Genomic DNA, 22,465 nt, shown 5'->3' with positions numbered 1-22,465 from the left:
TCTGTCGTACCATGAAGGTACCCGAACCCATGTTCCAACCGCTGGAGGACATTGTGAAGTCTGAACTGATTCCCGCCTTAACTTGCCGTGCACCCCCAGGCGACACCCTCCGACGGCTTATGGCTTTGCCGTGTCGTCTGGGTGGGCTCGGTTTGATTAACCCTGTGTCCCTATGCCAACAATACGACTCGTCGGTTCGGATGACCAACCCTTTGTCTCGGAGAATCTTGTCAGGGGATGGCTCCATCGGTGACTCGGTAGTGTTAATCAGATCGGCCAAGAGAGACGCCAAGGCATCTTCTCGACGTCATCAGAAACTGGAATTCGACGCGATATCGGGCAGTGCGTCGGAGTCGCTACGACATGTCATAGACGTCGCGAAGGAGAAAGGGTCGTCGAGCTGGCTGACGTGCCGTCCACTTAAGAAATATCATTTTAATTTAACAAAGGGAGAGTTTTGGGACGGACTCTGCCTCCGTTACGGATGGACACCGGCCAGGGTACCGTCACACTGCTCTTGCGGCCAAGAGGCAACTGTCGCGCATTCCCTGTCGTGCCCCTATGGAGGGTTTCCCTCCATTAGACACAATGGTATTCGGGACGTCACGGCCCGGCTGCTGGACGAGGTGTGCACCAGTGTGTCCATCGAGCCCTTGCTGCAACCGCTGACGGGGGAGCGTCTTCGCTACCGGACCGCAAATGTGGAAGACCGTGCCCGGTTGGATGTCGCTGCCAATGGTTTGTGGGGCAGTCGTTTTGAGCGTACACTTATTGATATACGGGTTTTTAATCCTCACTCACGCTCAAATCGATCTGCACCACATACTATTGTGTATCAGCGACATGAAAAAGAAAAGAGAAGGCACTATGAGGAGCGGGTGAGGCAGGTTGAGCAAGCCTCCTTTGTTCCGGCGGTCATGTCAGCCAGTGGCGGAATGGGTCCAGCATCAACAGCACTGTACAAACGAATTGCTCATCTGTTGGCGGAGAAGAGGGGTGAGCATTACTCTCATGTTATGGCATTTGTTAGATGCAGGATTTCCTTCAGCCTTCTGAAATCCTGTATCATGTGCATTCGCGGTTGTAGGCGTTTAAATTTTGGTTTGAAATTTGCACCCTCCTGCGGAGCCCACGCTGCTTTGGCAGTGGCGGAGGCTCGCTTGCCGACGTAACCGTCGGAGATCATCATGAACAATGGACTGACTAATTATTCACTTGTCCTGTCTTTATAAATAACATGTTATTGCATATGTTCTTGGTTTACTTTTTGGCCTTTTTCGTGCTTTGGAGTTGATAACATTTTCCTCACTATCGAAAAAAAAAATAAAAAAAAAATAAATGAATCCGTAGCGCCTCTACGGATTTTGGCACGAAGAAAGACTCATCAAAGTTAGTTGGTGGACGAACAACTCGCTGGCGCCGGAAAACTTGGCCCCCAACGATGGTGTTTGGTGAATCATCAAGCATAATGTCTTGTAGCAGTGTTCACCGAGGAAGGAGAACGCTCTAGTCGCTGCTGTTGTCCGTTTCATCCACGTTGGGCGCTAGCTGCACCGCGCCTATTGTGTTTTAGTATTCCATGGACACACATTAGCATTCAGAGCGATTGTGGAGCCACAATTTACTTCACACAGCGTTGTATTGTCCACGAGCGCAAACTTCATTATCAGCAGTAACTGTTACTCTTCATCCTACATGTAGACTTGGAGTATACACGGCCTTGTCACGACAGCGACAGCTCTACAGAGTGTTCAAGTGAGAAACATTAATTTCTATTGTTGGTGGACGAATAAATGGCTGGTTCCGAAAAAACACGGCCTGCACCGATGGTGTTTGGTGGATCATCAAACAGGGTGACCAGCAGTGTTCACCGAGGAAGGAGAATGCACTCGCCACCACTCCGATTCATCCAAGTGGGCGTTAGCTGCGCCGCGCCTATTGTGTTTTAGTATTCCATGGACGCACACTAGCGTTCTCAGCGATTGTGGAGCCACAACATATCTTCATGCGGCGTTGCACTGTCCAAGAGCAGAAACGTCAGCAGTGACCCATCATCATACATGTAGATTTGGAGTATACACACCATGCGCCAATGGGCCTTGGCACAACAGCGGCAGCTCTACGGAGTGTTCAAGTGAGAAACATTTGTTTCGACTTTTGGTGGACGAACAAATCGTCGGTGCCGAAAAACGTGGCCTGCGCCGATGGTGTTTGAACCATCGAGGGCTCCGGAAGCAGCAGCTGAGCCAGATCAGCCAGTCTTGCCAACTCTCAGTTGCCGGACTCCGTGCTGCAGCTAGCAGCACTGGCACCAGCCGGAAATATTTTTTCGCCGATACCCGTTACTTCCAGTTCTGTCAAGGGCATAACTGGAATCCATTGCCAGGTGATGACTTTTTACTTTATGTGTTATTTTGCTGCCGAGTTGTTCAGAACTTTTCAGCCCCGATCTGTCCATGTCTACATGTCGGCCATCCGCAAGCTTCATGTGGAAGTTGGCTTTACCTACTCGTCAGGCACAATGACTCTCCTCGCAAGGTTCCTGTCGGGCATCAACAGGTCATCATCGACACAGCGTCATCGCCTGCTGATAACCACTCAACTTCTCAGGGAGATTAGCCGGCATGTTGCCTTTCCACGGATGTGGCACCCTCATGACAAGGCCATGCTAAGGGCAAACTGACTGCTTTATTTTAGCTTTACATTACCGCAGTCAGTCCAGCACAATACGCCAATCGTATTTCACTATTACTCGCGTGTCATAATTGGGGATATGGGCTGCTCCGCCCTATATCCCTGATATGCCAACTAGACGAAAAGTGTGTTCTGAGCCTGTATCGCGTATAATAGGCTCATCGTAAAACAAATAATAAAAGTCTTAAAAATCAGGGTTCACGTGACACTCGGGTTCCAGCCAAGTTGTCCGCATCCGCAGGAATGCAACCCCCCTCTTGAATCATAGCATAGTGGACTCTGCAATGAACAGATTATGAAACTCCCTGCAGATTTACTACGGTCATTTCTGGTGACTGGTCTTGGGGCACCGTGGAAGCTGTGACTGGTTGCCAAGTTTTGTTTTGTGACTGATCATGGGGCATTTGTGACTACTTCGAAGCACAGCTCTGATTGATCACAGAGTCTTACTGTTGTGAATATTTATATCGATTGAGAAGTCAAGCAGCCACGGGGCGCTGGCCTTGCAGCTGTGAGTATGCATACGGTACATATTCACATGACTCTATTGTATGCTGGACACTGCTGGTCCATTGTTGCAGTGTGTAAGTGAACTGCAGAACCTATTCCGTGATGAAACACCTACTCTTGAAAGACTGAATGTTTGAGCTAATAGTCTTTTACTTCACTCTCATGCTGCTCATATAATTATACCATACGCCAGAAGACCCTAAGTTAGTTCTAAGATTTTGTGGACCATGTGACCATGTGGTACTTTCACTCTACAGCCAAGTCAACCTCTTCGTCAACACACAGGGTTTTCCTCAGACACAAGCGAATGGTTTACTCCACTCTGGAGAAGAACACAGTTTGCTCTCTCGAACACCAACCGCAGATAACTACGGAATGTACTTCAGAAGTAGGAAGTGCAACAACTGCTAGAATATTGAACTGTCGTCCACACAAAACAAATAAAGACAACTGAAAACCAAAACACATGCGACTCCGCGCAGGGAGGAACAGGGGAAACAGAGGTAACGCTTCCGACTCCGAGAGCTTCGAATAGCAGCGGACAAAACAATCCATCAACCTTGCGTGTCACCTTGCGCTACCGCAAACGAACACCTATGGATGCACAGTGCAGCACAGACTCAGTGCATGCACGGTGTAATAACTGGCGTACATGTAAACCGACAACGGTCACCTTGCACCCTATGCAGTAAGTTACATAGGCGGTGGCAACAAAAGAGCAGGGTTCGTGTATCGTGCACACTCCAATGGCACAGCAGAAAATGTTCTCACCAATAGCCACTGCTAGCTGTTTTGTCATCTTGCTGTGCCAAATGATGCTGTATAGACGCGCCAAGCAGAAATGGACTGCTTATGAGCGTGAACAGGCTGGATGGGGTGACTGATGGACTGTCGGAGTTGGCGAACCACAGAAATCGTGTCGCATCTCTGTATGCTGGGTTGGCACTGATTTGTAAAATGGCCTTCTCAGTATCGCAGGTCATGACGATTGGTGGCAGGCAAAATCGTAGAACAATGATGAATTGCCTAATGGCTAGGTCGTTGTTAGTAAGATTGCCTGAATCCTGGATGTCAACACAGTCTAGGTCCCACAGATCTGGGATGGTGCAGGAGTCGGAAGTTGCATCAGTTAGAGAAACGATAGCTGGCATGGCTGCTCATCGGCGTAGCTGAGTGCTTGGAGTGACGTGTTCGGCCAGTCACCACAAAACCGACTGTGGTAGGCAAAAACTGTAGTCCTGACAGTGATGGGTCACTGCTGACGTTTCTGCTCTTGGACAGTGCAACGTCGCATGAAGATATGTTGTGGCTCCACAATCGCTGAGAACGCTAGTGTGCGTCCATGGAATACTAAAACACAATAGGCGCGGCGCAGCTAACGCCCACTTGGATGAATCGGAGTGGTGGCGAGTGCATTCTCCTTCCTCGGTGAACACTGCTGGTCACCCTGTTTGATGATCCACCAAACACCATCGGTGCAGGCCGTGTTTTTTCGGAACCAGCCATTTATTCGTCCACCAACAATAGAAATTAATGTTTCTCACTTGAACACTCTGTAGAGCTGTCGCTGTCGTGACAAGGCCGTGTATACTCCAAGTCTACATGTAGGATGAAGAGTAACAGTTACTGCTGATAATGAAGTTTGCGCTCGTGGACAATACAACGCTGTGTGAAGTAAATTGTGGCTCCACAATCGCTCTGAATGCTAATGTGTGTCCATGGAATACTAAAACACAATAGGCGCGGTGCAGCTAGCGCCCAACGTGGATGAAACGGACAACAGCAGCGACTAGAGCGTTCTCCTTCCTCGGTGAACACTGCTACAAGACATTATGCTTGATGATTCACCAAACACCATCGTTGGGGGCCAAGTTTTCCGGCGCCAGCGAGTTGTTCGTCCACCAACTAACTTTGATGAGTCTTTCTTCAACACTTCGTAGAGCAGCCGCGCAAGGCCTTTCCTTCGCGTTAGGGTAGCGATCCTTCCTAGATGATATCGCTATTCATTGTTATTTTTTTACTACAATGAGTAGTGTTTCTCCGAAAATAAAGTCAGCTGCCTGGGCATTAGCCTAGGCATTAGTACTGCCTAGGCCTAGCGCCTGGACTTGGAAAAAATTGATTTTGCAAGTCTTCAATCATGTTTGCATGTACGCGCTATCCAGCCATGTGGCGTGAACAGATTGCCTGACGTGTAAGGTAGCGCGGGCGCTCGCGGACGTGTCTGACACGTGAAACGAAAAGATTTTTTTGGCGGGTAGTCGGCAAAAATTAAGTGACGGTCCCTTTAGTCCTTCGCCTAAAAGTGACCACGGCTGTTAGCTGCACCAGGGAGTCGTATACGACTCCCTGGCTGCACTTGGATCGCGGCAACTTAGTTTTCTGCACGTGAACCATGAAAAATCAATGCATGCTCATGCATGTTCATGCATAACCAGTCAGCTGGCCTGCTCGCCCACGCATTTGACAGGTAACAATTCCATCAAATTTGAGATATCGCTTCGTTCTTCATGCATAACCAGTCAGCTGGCCTGCTCGCCCACGCATTTGACAGGTAACAATTCCATCAAATTTGAGATATCGCTTCGTTCTAAGTCTCAAAACAGTTCTAAAGTCACCAAACCACGCTGGTAATCGATGGCTATTCAATGTTAACATCTTCAGGAAGACTTCAGCCGTTTCCCGAGAGTTTGGGCATCGTTGCCGTTATTTTTCACGGTGTTCTTCTTCCTCCTGTCTGGAGCTGCAATTGCATCCTGGAATTATTTGAAAGGTATTTCGTGCGGGCTGTGGGGGGTTCCAACAGGCATAAACTGACATCGCTATAGGATAACTGGTAACTTTCACCCTTCAAGGAGGTAGAGCAATGAGAATTTTTTTGTGGCGGTCGTCCAATTTTTGTGGCGGTCGTGGCTGTATTTGTGCACTTCCAAGGCTTTCATTCTGCCTGATACTACTCCCTACTGTATGGGAATCGTTGTTTAGGCACATGTAGCTGTCTTATTTGGTAGATCTGCTGTTTTCAATCACTTGGGACACTTTGTCTTGCCTCTTTGTCTTTCGTTCGTGCCATCTATCAGTTTTGTGGGGTGCCTTGACCTGTATTTGTGAAGTTCTCGAGTAAAGACCCTAATTCTTGACTGGAGTCACGTCTTGAATTGAATTTGCTGGGTGAGCCCTCGTTCACGCAGTTGTACTTATCGTAATAGTCAATATCTGCTTGCTGGACGGACTAGCGGCTAGAATAGGGATGACCAAATGGTCCAAGTGTGTACTAGTACACGATTATTGTTTCCATCATCGTGAAATGAGCGTTGTGGAATTGCAGTCGTCTGCCTTTGGCACTGAGGACAGGAGGAGAGTTGATTGTTACTTCTGCTCAGCAATGAAGCGATCATCAGCTCTCTTTGTTCTAATTATTGAGAAGACATACCGGCATCGCAATCAAGTAAAGATTAGGCAAACCTCGCCAACCTCCAAAGAGAGTCGAAGATATTTTCTCCAAATGCAAAGACGATCTTTGTCAGTTTGTGACTTGCATTTGCGTGCATACATGAGCAAGTCACGGACCACGGCACGTGCGCGGTTACCATGCCATCTCGAACCGACGCCATCTTTCTAAGTTGCCGCTTCTTGACAGCCATGGTGACCCATACACATTTTTGAAGAATGCACCATTTTGGCACATTTTCTCACAAAAATGTGCTCTGTTTCTGGAGTACCGTTTGGTTGGCATGAGGCTGCTCCATGTGCACCAGCTGTTCGATCCTGTTCTAGATCGTACCAACCAAACGCACCCTGAAAAACTGCTGATTTTTTTCATGACCTCTTTGTTTGTTTTTTACGAGTACATGTACAAATTTATAAAAAAATGTTTGGCACCTACAATCAGGCCAGGGGCCGGGGATGGCCCACGCCTGGTAAAAAAAACCCTGGGGGTTATGAACTCTTGATATCGAGCATGCAATGCATCCCAAACCAGGGAGTCGTAAAATAGTAGTGGTATTTTACGACTCCCTGTCCCAAACAAACAAAAATGATCATGTTTTGATTCCTCGCGCTGCGAACAATTTTTCACATTCCAACACAGTTTTTTTCTCAACCAGTGTGGGATCAAGTTCAACACAATAATAATCTGTGGTGACACACAGTGAAAACACAACCGATTTAGTCGGTGCCAGCACCACGGTCAAAGCTACCTTTCATTCCAGCACGATTACAACCTGTTGACAAGTTGTGTTGCAAGAACATCACTCATCAGAAATCATGAATACATGAACAGCAGGATAAACTCCCGAATCAGATGAGATTTGTGAACCTGGCACCATTAGACATCCTACAAGTACAACAGGGTGATGATAACACTATAGGACCCATTCAAGCAAGAGACACAGAGCAAACACCGAGGCAACTAGACTGTAGCCTAGTCTAGGGGCACTTTGCCAGTGTTGGTCAGAAGTTCAACATAGAGTAGTATTCGCCAGGCTAGGCTCAACGGTGGTACCCAGTACAATGGCAAAGCACAGCCTGAGCCATTCTAGTCTATTGATAGTGACACACATGCAAGAATCAGATCATTCAACCACGGTGGCTATACTGGCCAGTAGTAAAATAAAGAACACTGGCATTATCCTGCCAAAATATATAGAGAAAGATGAGAGAGAGAAAGATGAGAGAGAGAGAGAGAGAGAGAGAGAGAGAGAGAGAGAGAGAGAGAGAGAGAGAGAGAGAGAGAGAGAGAATGAGAGAACAGTAGTGCAATCGCTATGAAATTTACAGTAGTCTTACACTCAAAGACCATGTCCATCAATAACAAAAAAAGAAAAAAGAAAAAAAGGTTATATGCAGTTCAAGATGTTCTATAATACAGTATGCAGTAATGATTGTATATTCATTGAGCCCTAGTATTTACAGGATTTAAAACAGCTTGTGTGCTCTACTTGTCTATAGAACACATTGTATACCCAGGTACAGCAGATTAAACTTCCATAGCAGTCTCCTCCTCCTCCTGCTCCTGATCACTACCATCTTCCTCCTGCTCCTTTTCTTCCTTGTCTTTGTTCTTTTCCTTCTCCTCGCCTAGAGGACAAACAAACATGTAAAATCGCACCAAAAGTCAGAACAGTGTAATGAGCTACATGTAGAACTAGACGTCATACTCAAGTTAGTAGGCCTGCTAAAATCTGACAAGGATGTGTGTACAATGTACACTGAGTTTAGTATGAATCATTTGTCTCACTTGCAGAGGGTCAGGATTAGGAAAGGTGAACACAACAGACAATCAGACAAACATGTACAATACTAATCCACTACAGGTAACACGCAAACAACTCCTTGCCAATAAAGCAGATGGTGACTTCAGTAGCCGTGGACTCCAAACTCACCAATGACTTTGTTTGAGTACTTCTTGAATTTGGCGACGAAGAAACCATCCATGTTGTGCGTGTGCGGGTAGAAGCGCTTTGTCAAGTTGAGCGATGCGTGGAACCGCTTCTCACGGAACCTAACACCAACAAACACAACACCGAGCAAAAGTACATCTGATTAGCGAAAGCTTACTAGTAGGTGTATATTTCGTGCACAGTCCACTAGAATGCTGGTAGACTGCCATGCAGTGAATTTGGCACTGTCAGAGCGTTCATGAGGTAGTGTGCTGGGTTTCACTTGCTCCTACTGCAGTGCTCAGTCATGCAGTGAAGCTCACACAGACAGTAGAAGACATTCATTAGAAAACCATAAATATAGGTTTCATTGGAGGCGATACTGCTATCGCCAGGCCCACCTGCACCACTGCAAACAACACACACATACACACACATACACATACACACACACACACGCACACGCACACACACACACACTTACCGTGTGAATCCCTCCTCGCCAAAGTCAACGCCAGTTGGTACTAACTTCACATGACGCCGCTTCAACGCATAGTCAACTACAGACTCATTCTCCTCCACCTGTGAAAACAAAACCGAAAACAAGAGAGAAGCTATTACAGTGCATGACATGTACATGCCTACTTTATACATGTACCCCATTATACAAATGATATGATTAGCAAATCGCATTGGGTGGGGCCAGAGAGTAGGGGGTCCTCAACCCCCCCCCCCCCCCCACACACACACACTAAACAGTCCGTCCCAAACATCATACAAGAACCGCACCGGGGTTAGTTTTGCTCACTGTGTTCTTCGCCCTGCACTTTTACAGCATACAGACACAAGCAATGACTAGAACAGATGTGGCCAGCTCACCAGGACAGAGCAGGTGGAGTACACAACATAGCCACCTGAAGAACTCTTGGCATTGCAGGAGTCGATGGCCGCCAACAGCAACTCACGCTGAATGTGCGAGCAGCGTTGAATGTCTTTGTCGTCCTGGAAGTGTGCAAATTAAAAGAAAGGGACATGACGAAGAGAAAATGACAATCCATTGCGTGAAAAAATAAGGAGTCAATAGTTACGGCAATTACACAGTAGGTGGGTAATTCTTGGCCAGTGGAGAGGACTTAATGGCTCCAATGAAACACGGTGCAAGTATCACTAACAGAAATGGCAATTGTATACCATTCTGGGTACTAGCAGTTGAGCAAAAGAGGCAGTGCATGTACTTTGGTTACGAACCTTGCTCATTTTCACGGCTGGATCTTTCGAAATGACACCAGTTCCACTGCAGGGTGCGTCCACAAGAACTCGGTCAAATCCTCCCATTACCTAAAAAGAACAAACCACACGAGACAGAACGGTGATGAGAGAAACAAAACTGATTCATTGGTGAAAAGTGACAGGCGAAGCCACATTCATTGGTACCAATACATTTTCTTCAGACTTTTTTTCCCTTTTCACTCCCTCAAACTAAGGGGTCGTCCGTATTTTTCGAAAAATTAAAAAATCCGTCCTCAGGCAGAAAGGGGGTGGGTGGTCAAGAGCGCTGGCGGAATTTAATTTTTCGATTTTTCGTACTTTTTTTTGTCAGTGACTTTCATACCGTACACTTGTTGCACTGACATATAGTGCACTGTAGACGTAGTGTAGGATCGCAAACACCACTATGATATACCGGTACATGACTCTTTTGTAGTTGTAGGACGTGCATGGCCGTCGGTAGACCTACTCACTTTACTTAGCTACTAGTACTTGACATACATGTACAATATCATGTACATGTAGGTGCAATCAGTGAACATGGGGTCAGGACTCAGGAGTTCTTATTTTCGAGCTGGGCATCGGTAAAAATCAAAAAATTACTGGGAAAAAATGGGAGGTGGGTGGGTGGGTCAGAGACAATTTTGCACGAGGACGGATTTTTTAATTTTTCGATAATTACGGACGACCCCTAATGAACCAATTATACCTATTTTTTTAGGGTGGAGACAGAAGTGCAATCAGACAAAAGATTAGAACAAGCATCATGCTCATTAGACTTTACAGGTAATTTTCCAGATTTCCCACAGGTACTTTCATTGCAAAATGGATTCCAATGGTCTGGGGTTGCATTGACTGATGGAACTCGCATCCCCGTACACCAGCTATATGAAAGTTCAAGTGATGTCTTCTGCTGCAAAAAAAAGTATAGCTTGAACGTGTAAGGCATGAGCCATGACGATGTAAAAGGTCTGTTCAACGACGTGGAGATTCGCTGGCCCAGTATTGTCCATGCATGTTGCACTGAAAACCCCACAGAGGGTGGGTTGGAAGTTCAACCCGGGTCAAGCACAATGCATCATGTGCTTGGGATGATCTGAGTATAGCTTTCACCTCTAACTCAAACCGGCTAAGAGCTACCGTAGTTGGTACTCATCCAGTAATAATGAAGCACGCCAGACAATTACTACCACAAAATTAATGTCACACTAAAACTTACTTTGGGAAAGGCACGTCCATCATAGTTGCAGACGACGGTGTTTGTAATACCTGGTTGCCAAACAAGCGCACAGTAACCAAGCATACCCAGACACAGCGCAGAAAGGAAATACGGCTAAAATAACTGCCATCGACAAAGTACTAAACAAGAGAAGAAGAAAAAGATGAGGGCGGAAGTCAACTCTACACTTGTCATGATACGGACAAAGCGCAAAAAGAAAAAAAAGAAAAAAAAGGATGGGAGCGGAACTCAAGTCTACATCTGCCACGTCAAGGCAGAGAGGTCGGATGGTCCCCTCTGGTGTTTACTTTTGGCACACACATCAAGTGACAAGTCACTTGACTCTCCCATTTGGTGACCATGATTATGCACCAGATGAGGAGATCAGTGTGCCTTTCAAGAAATAAATTTTTCAAATATCTGAAAATACCTGGATTCGAACCCGCACATAGCAGCACGGAAAACACTGCATTTACCACCAAGCCAAATGAGAAAGCTGAAACTTTCATTCGGCAACTTCTATAATACAGTCTTCATTACAGAAATAGTTCAAAACTTACCGAGACGGTGCAAGTTTCCGACTACTGCCTTGCAACGGTCTTTCTTCGCATCGTTGGCCAGGAGAAACCCGGTGTTTCTCATCAATGCACCTAAAGATAGAGCAGAAGACAATGTTCGAGGCCGACAATGGTAAGTAAACATCAAATCTGTCACGCAGCATACTTCCGCTTTCCAGACGCAGAAATAAAATGTCCCAATATGAAGGAAGTACTTTGTGTATTAAAAGTGTGCTCAAAAATGAAGATCACATGCGAATCAAGTGTAGCTGGAGAATGTACAGCCCATTGGTTGTTTACTGTACTGCACATATTAAAATGTTACACATCGTTATTCTGGTGCATGTAGTACTGACCGAGATAGCTAGTCTTGCCACCGGGTGCAGCACACAAGTCCAATACAGATTCGTTGTGCTGTGGCGCCAATGCAATGCACGGGATCATAGAGGAACCGCCCTGCAGCATGTAGTGGCCTGCAAGATACTCGGGTGTGGCACCTAAAATAGGGCACAAATTCAAAGGACAACGATAAGTTAGCAATGGATGCTGTGAGAAATAAGCAACTATTTTCCCTGCCCCCCCCCCCCCCCCCCAACCACCACCACAACATGACTGTTTGAGGATCACCTGCTCCATGTCTGGTTTCTACGCGAACCCGTTCAATTCCGACACAATTTAGCCAGAGGGCAAATATTCGTTATTCTTCAAACATCCAGACCACTGTGCTTCCGGCAAAAACAACATCGCACAACTAACCGATGGGGACACCAGAGTCATAGATGACCAGGCCGACCTTGGACCACTTGCCGATGGGATCCAGGTTGACACCACGATTAATCAACGCCTACAGCAAAACAGATCCAGAAAATGGAACAAAACAAGACTTTACAGAAACCAAGATGGTAGCTGCCTTTCCCCTTCTATCATGTTTCTGACTAAATCTTCACACTCTTCTGAGTACATGTATATTCCGTGGTAGTCCCAGCTACAATCAAATATAAAGTCTTCACTCGAATTACACCATAATCGATTCTGTACATGCCCTACGGCAAAAGTGGTCTTTTCTGGCCAGGACCATGCCTACTATCTCTGATCTCCTTGTGCCCCTGGAACAAGCCATCCGTCTCATCTTTCCGCCAGCACTCACTGGTCGCCAAGCTCTGGGTGAAAGCGAGCGCACGATGCTATCGCTCCCCTGTCGCAATGGTGGCCTGGGACTCATCATCCCCACCGGTTTATCCAGCCAGTACTCTGTCTCCATCACCAAGCCACTAGTGGAGAGGCTACTGAAGCAGGAGGAATCCACTGAAGACGTGTTTGCTGCCATCAAAGCCGCCAAGTTGGATGTACGTGTGACCACACGCCATGATCAAGCTGTGGCCCTGTCCTCCTTCAGGGACCAGCTCAGCCTGGACGACCAAAGGATCTTGGATCTGGCTGCGGAAAAGGGAGCCTCAAGTTGGCTCACGTGTCGGCCATCTCGCCACTTTCAGTTCACGATGCCGAAGTCGGGATTTCGCGATGTCTTGTGCCTGCGGTACGGCTGGACCCATCCCCGACTGCCAACCCATTGCGTCTGCGGCAAGCCGTTTGACACGACGCATGCACTGTCGTGTTCAGTTGGTGGCTTCCCTGGAATGCGGCACAATGAGATTTGCGACCTCACCGCCAATTTGCTGCGGGAAGTAGCCCACGATGTCTGTGTGGAGCCTGCACTGGAGCCCCTGTCCGGTGAAATGTTCCCGCTTCGGTCGACCAACATCGAATACCATGCTAGGCTGGATGTGGCAGCGTGGGGTTGTATGGGAGTAGGTTTGAGAGGACAATGTTTGATGTTCGGGTGTTCAACCCTTTTGTCCCCTCAAATCGAAACCTTACACTCTCGTCTGTCTACAGAAAGCATGAGCAGGAGAAGCGGAGGAAATATGAGCGGCGAGTTCTGGAGGTAGAGCACTCCTCCTTTGTGCCCATTGTCTTCTCCACCACTGGTGGACAGGGAAAAGCCTCATCTGCGCTGTTTGCCAGGATTGCCAGCAAACTGAGCGACAAGCGCAACAAGCCTTTTTCCGTCACCATGGCTTTTGTCCGGACTAAACTGTCCTTCAGCCTAGTGAGAGCCATGGTTGCTAGTCTGCGCGGCTACCGGCGCTCTTCAGTGCCACTTCCAGTTCACTCGGCTGTTCTGGCGGCTGCTGAGTGTTCATTGTAAGCGTATGACACAAGTACTGCTGATGTACATGGAGTTGCTTACCTCTCTTATCTTTTCTTTTCCTTCTTCTCTCCCTTTGTTTGCCACGGCGACCCCGTGTGCTGTCTGTGACTTGGAGCCTCATTTCACTGTACTACTTTTTTTCTCTCTACGTTTACTTTATACCAGGCGTGGGCCAGCCCCTGTACATAGGTGCCACCATTTTTCTTTGTTTCAATAAATGGATTACTATGGAAAAAAATCTGTAACTACGGGAGGCAGAATACTAACCTGTGCCAAGTCACGGCGCTTGGTTTTGAGTGAATTCGTTCGAATGGTGACAGGTCTCCGCACTTCATTAGCATCGAGGAATTCCACCAACTGGTATCATACAAGAAAACGAAAAAAAAGAAGAAAAAAGCAGTCCACGAGGTTATGCCGGCGCATTAAAACTCAGGTCGATATGACCCGCTGCCATATTCGGCAAAGCACCATGGCAGTTCAAAACCAAACACCCATTCATTCATAATCTGCGCACCTCATTAGAGTGGAAGAGATCCGCGAACTTGGAAACTAGGAACTCATTATAGCTGTAGTAGGCACAGATGTCTTTCTGAAAGATCTGCCGGTACTCTGCACGCGTTCTGCAGTCCAGCATACAAAGCAAAAAAGAAAGAGACAGCGAAAACACATTCTATCCATCATGAACCCGATGAGACAAAAAATTGAAAACCACAGGAGCCTTTAAACAATGGGGACAATAGAAAACATCCAGGCTGCCAACTGAGCCATGGAACAAATCTACAAAGAGTGGAAGGCCATGTAATCACAGGCCCTCTGTGAGAATGAGAGTGGAAATCAAGTCTACATCTGCCACGTTGAGACAGAGAGGTCGGATGGTCCACTCTGGTGTTTACTTTAGGCACACGCATCAAGTGACAAGTCACTTGACTCCCCCCGCCTGGTGATCATGATTATGCGCCAAGCGAGAAGATTTGTCTGCCAACCCCAAACACAAGATTAACACGTGAGCAAGAAAAGAGTTCCCCAGCATGGAATCCGTACATGCCTGTTTTCTTTCAAAGACACGCGCATTGACAGTGGGTCACCGAGTTAATATGCTGGCACATGTACTTACCTCCCTGGCTCATGAAGCTGCTTGAAGTTGCCAAGTACACGCGAGATTTCTTGAATACGACGATTGATCATACTGAGCTCAAGCGGGTTTTCCTCTGCACAAGACAGCAAAGAGAAATGGTGACAATGATAATAATAAGAAGAAGAACAGCTTGCACATTTTCAGAATTGAGCTCCATGCATCTATGAATGAAACGGTTCCGTTCATGTCTGTTTTTGGCTGAGACAAAGGCTCCAGGAACAGTGGCGTTGGTGCTCTTTAGATCTTACTTTATAGAGAAAGAGAAATGAAGCAACCGTATTTAAAGGGGAAGTTAAGCCTAAAATCAAATGTTCACCAGTCGTAGTCTTCGGGGTGCTGAGTCGAATGGTCTTGGTCCGAGGAAGCTGAGACGCTCCGTTCTTCCTTTATTCCCAATCGAACTCGTGCACTTCCACTGAAACTGGGCGACTGCGCCCTACTAGATGGGGATTTGTATGCAAAGTGTCCCTAAAAGCGCCATTTCGTTCTTATAAAAGCCCGGATGACCGCGATTGGCCCATATGTTGTAGTCTTTGGACGCTGAGTCGACTGGTTTTGGTCCGAGAATGCTGCGATGCAGCGTTCCTCCTTTATTCCCAATCGAACATGGTTGAACAAGTGGCCACGTGCTCCTGCGTGCCCAAGTCACCTAGTCATCGCGCCAGCAGGCGACAACTTTCACACCAAGGTTCAACTCGAGTGACAGGACTGCACCCAAAAAAGGTCAAACAGGCTGTAAGTTGTACCGTGCAGGCACGGTGACCAGGTGACTGGTGTACGCAGGGGCACGTGACCGCTTGTTCAACCATGTTCGATTGGGAATAAAGGAGGAACGCTGCATCGCAGCCCATTCGGACCAAAACCAGTCGACTTAGCGTCCAAACGACTACAACATATGGGCCAATCGCGGTCATCCGTGCTTTTATAAGAACGAAATGGCGCTTTTAGTGACATTTTGCATACAAATCCCCATCTAGTAGGGCGCAGTCACCCAGTTTCGGTGGAAGTGCGCGAGTTCGATTGGGAATATAGGAGGAAGGGAGCATCTCAGCTTCCTCGGACCAAGACCATTCGACTCAGCACCCCGAAGACTACAACTGGTGAAAATTTGATTTTAGGCTTAACTTCCCCTTTAACCGTACCCAGCCAAAATTAGTTCCAACATATATATTAAAACTTCCAAAATATGTTACAGTAGACAATGACGAGACGGTAAATAGCGATCAAGAGGGAGAGAGAGAGAGAGAGATTGAGACTAGAGCCGCTACTCAGAAAGAAGTCAACAAAGACCGACCTTCATTTTCAAGCTCTTCCTCTGTGGGCAAAGAAATTTTGTCACCGCCGTCAGTTTTCGCACGCATTTCAGCAGCTGCCAGTTTCCTACACACATAAACACCAAGGAAAGAGAGAGAGAGAGAGTAAAGCACATAACACTGTGAGTCTTGTTTGAGGTCATAGAAAAGAAATTGGGCTGCGCTAGTTCAAATTTACTCCCATATTCCCAGTATAAATTCAACATCAAACACAGTACAGTATAAGTCGATGCAGTTCTTCATTGAAGGTGAACGCGAACAAGCCGAACAACAGTAACAAGAAGAAAAAACATGCTACTCACTCATCACGAGCTTTCCGTCTATCCAGTTTCTTTGATTGTTTTTCAATGGGGAGCTGCGTAAACATAGAAATCACACACACCAGCAAAATCGGTTCCCAAAGTTACACGACAATATCGTGAGATTTGGTGCATCCACCGTACTTGGAAGTAGGAAGGACAGAACAAAGAAAGAAGAAAGCAAGGATATGCCAATGTCAGAGCCAACAGGATTTTGGTGCACTTTCTTCGGTAAACAAATGCACAGATCTACTTGCACGCACCTATGGAGTAGAGTTACAATAAAGTAAAGTAAACCTGCCCACCAAAATCATGGCAGAATGCTGAACTGTGTCTGAAGTTCGTGCACTTACCGCTTCGCCACTGTCACTGTCATCATCGCTATCACTTCCATCGACATCTGCACCGTCACTGTCGGGGGCAGCGCCATCCACCTCGCCGTCGCTGCCAGCGTCACTTCCATCACCGAAATCATCACCCTGCAGTGCCACATATCAAGTAGGATGTACTAAAGCACATGCCGTAGTGTCTTCTTGTATTTTAAAAAGCCTATCTCATATAGAAGCCTGATTTTCAAAGTGCACTGTCGGTACATAAGCCTGGTTTTAGTGCTAACACGCATAGAAGTACCTGGTTTGATTAGAAGCCTGATGTGAATATAAGCCTAGCCCTGACATCGGCTTCTATAGGAAAAAGCCCGGGTTTAATACGCGACATTACGGTCAGTAAGAATAGTGACAAAGTTCTGTTGGGTGATACCAAGAGTACATAACCCCCCAGAGTGTGCAACTCCCACATACCCTGCTGTCCCGACAGAATTTCAAGTTGACGTCATTATTTATGACGCAATGCTCCTTGCACCAGTGATTTACATGTGTACGGGTGTCAACGCATCACACGTTTTTCTTTGCAATAATTTGTACAGGATCGATCGGCTTCGGTCAACCACAGGTTCCGGATTCGTCTGATAATCCGTGTACAGTGCGCATTGCATCATCAAAATGACGTCACCTTGAAATTCTGTCGGGACAGCAACCATAGTCGAGTTGCACACTCTGGGGGGTTATGTACTCTTGGTGATATATATGCCAATTTGAGCAGTTATTACTTCAAGTACTTACTACTACTGTAAACCCGAAATCTCTGCGATCCGGAATACTTTGCGGTTTTCGCGATGGGTGTGAAATCGCAAAGTAAACCGGCGCGAAACGTGGAACTGTAGTAAAGAAACTGAGGAAAGTGACTATAAAAATCGCTAACATCACCAGGTGCAAATCAGCCTGTGTTTGCAAATCGCGAACTAAAACGGGCACAAATGTTTCAGGGTTTACAGTAGTAGTTATTTTAGACAGCATGGCACGAGCATATCGGTATCATATCTGAATACTGTAAAGTTATTTTAGACAGCATGGCACGAGCATACCGGTATCATATCTGAATACCGTAAAGTACCGCCAGAGCGCCCCACCAACTCGTCCTTTCGTGGTCGTGCTGTGGAGGTGGTGTCCTGTCTGAAGGTCGTGCGGCACGTACCTTGTACACACATTGCACGCTGCGCAGTCAATCCGTACTCAGTTTACCGCGGAGGCCCACACAAAACATGCTAAGCGTGTCTCACACCGTACAAATTTTGTTGCACTCTGCCATACGATTTTCCTTTCCCTGGCTGTAAAATCAAGTTGGGGCGCTCTCGTGAGACGGGTGCTCTGGCGGTACTTTACGGTACATGCAGAAAGCCTACAGATTGACAATACGCACATACAGTGTAGGCAAACCGGGCATGGAAAACTATCAAAACTTCAAGAAAGTTCAAACTCACACACACTAAAGACGGCACACAACTACAAGCAACATACCAGCATGATGTCATCTTCGTCATCATCATCATCACCACCCTCGAATGGATTGGCTTTCTTGCCAGCTGGCTTCAGCCAGTCACTGTTGCTTCTGTCACTGTGGCAGACAAGCCGAAACAACACCACAGCATACAAAGGATTACCAAAGAGGTGTAAAATTACACATGCTACAATCGCACACACACACACACGACGAAAGGCATCCACCAAGGCTACACTTAATAATACAGAAGCATAACATAATATAATAACCAAAATGAGTTCACAAGTGACTGCTGTAAAAGGAAATGAAAAACAAGACGAAGACTTACTGCCCTTTCGAGTACTGTTCTTCGTCATCCTCTTCAGATTCTGAATCAAACTGGGAAACAGAAAGATAGTCGGACAAACTGTTAGACATGGCATACTGCGGATAACAAGAACACAACAGCCGTGATAATACAAACCTTCTTTCCTGCCTTCTTGGTTTCTTTTGGTACTTTGGCCTTCTTATTCTTCTTCTGCTGCTGCTTCGATTTCTTTTTCGACGGCTCTGTCTCGGTTTCAAATGATACTACACCATCTGACACTGCACACAGACACACACACACACACACACACAGACACACACACAGACACACACACACAGACACACACACAGACACACACACACAGACACACACACACAGACAGATACACACACAAGAGATGAAGCAAAACAAAACAGGGCCGCACTGAGATCCTGTTCGGATACCTGTCAGTTAGTTGATACCTCCAAACAGGAAGCTACCAATGGAATAACTGCGTGAGCTATAAGGCCATCATTTTTTATATCTATGTTTCGCGTCAGTTCAACTTCCAGAATCATATGCGAGAGGTGGGAAAAAATAAAAAGTTGCAGAATAATAAAAAAAGGCTTATCGGAGGTGTAAAGTACTGGGGTGTCATCGATTGGCGAATCTGGATTGAGTGCGAGCAGGCGGTGTGGTCCGAGCAACGCTGGCCCAATCGAACAAAACAAGGGTGTAGTACGCAAAATGTACGCATATCGTACAAAGATTCTGTGAAAGTTGTCCAAAAACGGCAAAGTCCATTTCCACTCCAGCCACTCCCGGTGTGGGGGCCGGTGTGGTCGGATTCCACTCCAAGTACACCTACTCCGGATTCGACCAAACGATCACGCTCACTCTGAGCACACTTGCTCGGGATTCGCCCAATCGATCATGCCCCTAGTGTACATAGCACATATGTACATGCGAAAGAAAAATCGTACATCGAAGCACAAAATATGGGTTATCAGCATGAGTAAATAATACTAAATATTCACTTTGGACAGAGGAGGCAACTGTTGGTGCCCATGCTTCGCTGGAATATTGTACTCAGACTTCGGTAGCGGTGCAAAGAGCTCCGGAACGACGCATTCTCTCAGCTTGAGGCGATCAATGCGGTCTGGTGTAAGTTAGTTCATAGAATAGTACTGCTCGCAGATGCCGAACAAACGATTTACCAACGCTGGCCTCAAGGCCATTTCTGAATCCCAGCTTCGCCGCATGGAACCAGTCTGCACTGCACTGATGACTCGCACGATCGTACACTCACTGTGCATGTTCAATTTTTTTTCCGAAAAAAATTAAAACGTATGCGCGCGGACGACGCGAAACATAGATGTAAAAAATGATGGCCTAAGTATAACTGTGGAAAGTCACCGAAATACCCTTATGAATGATTGGGAACAATATCAGGCCGAGGTCTCACCAAGTTCAGCCGTTTTTGGCTTGCGCTGAAAGTGGCTTGCGACTAGCCAGCTGACGGGCACACCAAAACTGGCTGACGCGAGTTTTCCCAGGTTTTTCTTTATTTGGAGGATGACCCCTGTGCCCAGTATGCGTGATTTGCATACACACTACGTCCTAATTTTGAATCTCCACGTGGGAAGAAACTACCTGACTACAACAAACGTCAACTCAACTCCTCTTGCACTTCAGCCAAACTTATACAGCCACTTTCAGCTTTTCAGCACTTCCAAAAGGGCTGAAAGCTGAAAGTGGCTGGTGCCCTGATTTTCAGCCGTTTCCGTGGAAACCTCAGCCGAAAAAAGCGCTTTTTTTCGCTGAACGACTGAATCGGGCTCGGTGTGACCACGGCCTTACGCCAACATTTCCCTGAGATTTCAAAAATGAATGACATGACACAACACCCGCACCAAGTATCACTTTGACTGCAAGAACATGCAACACAGGCACGAGGAACATTGTAACAGTGTCGCTGTGCAGTTGCAAGATCGGGAAACTGGAAGGATGAGGATGCGATCAGAGCACCAACACAAGATACTGACATCATGCTTACCAGTGACATCATTTTCTGCTTCGTCTCCATGACGACGCCTAGCAATATAAAAAACAAGGATACAGCCCGGTCTGGTCAGCAATTTACTTACACACCAATGAGCAGTGGTAACGTATCACAAGTTATTAGTAGGGAGGTTCTGCTCTAAGTTACGGGAACGCGACGCAAAGAATTACGCCAACTCTTCGCGTTCCCGTAACGTAAAGAAACCCTGTTCTGCTCTACGTTCACGTAGAGAAGTCACGTGGAATGTGTACTGGGAATTTCCCTTTCCATATTTGGCAGTTTTCTGCCTGCACTCGAATGATACCCAGCAGATCCGTACGCATTTTCTTTGCGTGTGCCACAACGTAGAGAACCTCATCTACGCGTAGAAATCTGGACCCAAAGCATGCGAAGCCGTAGACTCTAACCCAGGCACTTGCTCTCTACGTGATTTCTCTACGTTTCACCAAGAGTCCATAAACTAGAGTATGCAACTGTGATCTCTTTTCTATGGGCCAGATGCACGGCGCGCTGCCTTCGTTACATCATTCAGCTGCAGTCTGTGTACTGCGGAAAATTAAACACTGCGCTTTCCCTCTGGTTTGAAATGAATTTTCGTACGGAACTGGAGTTCACGTGCCAAAATTTAGAGATCGCGTAGGTACTGGAATAAATCGAGCAAAAACGGATGGGCTCGTACGAGAAATTGTCGGTTTGAGTGCATGCTTTCAGAGCGTGATGGAGGCAAGTTACGTAATGAAAGCGCGCCGCGCACTGGCCCATAACCACAGTTGCATACTCTTGTTTATGCACTCTTGGTTTCACGTATAGCAGAACCTCCCTAGTAACTAATTGCGAATCACCTGCTGTGCAGTATTACTTTTACCAACAGAGGATTAATACCACATGCCACCGAGTAATTACAACTACTGTACCACAAGTATATGTGCCTTGCTTGAAGGAGTCACCAACGGCCCATCACACAATCCTGTTACTAGTACATGTACCCTCCTGAATCTGGTCACCTATCGAAGAACTGTATAAACGAGTAGACATACCACACAACAGGTTCCATTTCTGATGGGAGACACTTCAATCGATACTCATGCTCTCTTCTGTAGTTGGTCGAAACATCATATGGCTGTGTATATACATTTCACGAAGAGCAATCCTAAATTGTACGTGCATTTCTTCAAGAAAGCTATGCACGTATTCGATACATTTATAGAACTGGAACGATGACAAAGATTTTGATCAAACAACTCCACTTACTTCCTCCCTCTGGCTGGTTTCTTCGCAGCCGATGAATCTTTCTTCTTTTTATCTCCAATAGGCTTCTGGCCAAGAACTGCGATCGTGACATGGATACGAATCAGATCACTCTCGAACTCAGAAACTTCAATAGTCTTCAACAATTCTGGGTAGTGACTTACGTTCAGCGAGATCAGGATCTTGCTGTCGACGAGCACTCTTTCCAGGGCCCCTTGTCACGTCGGATTTGTCCTTTCTCCTACCCATTTCATGCTTATATAACGCTACGTCAAGGAAAGAGAAACGCTACTACAGCTTTCAATAGGATAGAGAAGCTCCGAAACTGCAGGTAGTTCAACAAAAAAATTGGAAGATATCGGCTGCATGCATTGTTGTTCACATTTTCTCAGCTTTTCGCACCTTCGAAGCTTCACAGCATGCCCCCATCCGACGCCATTT

At 46.6% G+C, this 22,465-nt stretch overlaps 1 protein-coding gene across 1 annotated transcript; it reads right to left on the bottom strand.

The window, feature by feature from the left end:
- Positions 1 to 7,438: 7,438 nt before the first annotated feature.
- LOC135805585 (probable 28S rRNA (cytosine(4447)-C(5))-methyltransferase) lies at positions 7,439 to 22,397 on the bottom strand. Its single transcript, XM_065319646.1, has 21 exons — positions 22,189 to 22,397; positions 22,028 to 22,103; positions 20,771 to 20,808; positions 18,892 to 19,013; positions 18,757 to 18,806; positions 18,446 to 18,542; positions 16,943 to 17,068; positions 16,593 to 16,645; positions 16,272 to 16,357; positions 14,957 to 15,050; positions 14,357 to 14,462; positions 14,110 to 14,199; positions 12,387 to 12,474; positions 11,987 to 12,127; positions 11,634 to 11,723; positions 11,074 to 11,123; positions 9,834 to 9,923; positions 9,465 to 9,587; positions 9,070 to 9,167; positions 8,589 to 8,707; positions 7,439 to 8,283 (listed from the first exon to the last, which is right to left on the bottom strand). The coding sequence occupies exons 1-21, from the start codon at positions 22,271 to 22,273 to the stop codon at positions 8,183 to 8,185; spliced, it is 1,923 nt and encodes a 640-aa protein (XP_065175718.1). The 5' UTR covers positions 22,274 to 22,397; the 3' UTR covers positions 7,439 to 8,182.
- Positions 22,398 to 22,465: the final 68 nt, after the last annotated feature.

The sequence above is a fragment of the Sycon ciliatum genome, chromosome 1, assembly GCF_964019385.1.
Source record: "Sycon ciliatum chromosome 1, ocSycCili1.1, whole genome shotgun sequence".
Taxonomy (NCBI): domain Eukaryota; kingdom Metazoa; phylum Porifera; class Calcarea; order Leucosolenida; family Sycettidae; genus Sycon; species Sycon ciliatum.
Note: the sequence above shows the minus strand (reverse complement) of the source record. Positions and strands in the feature narration are given on the sequence as shown.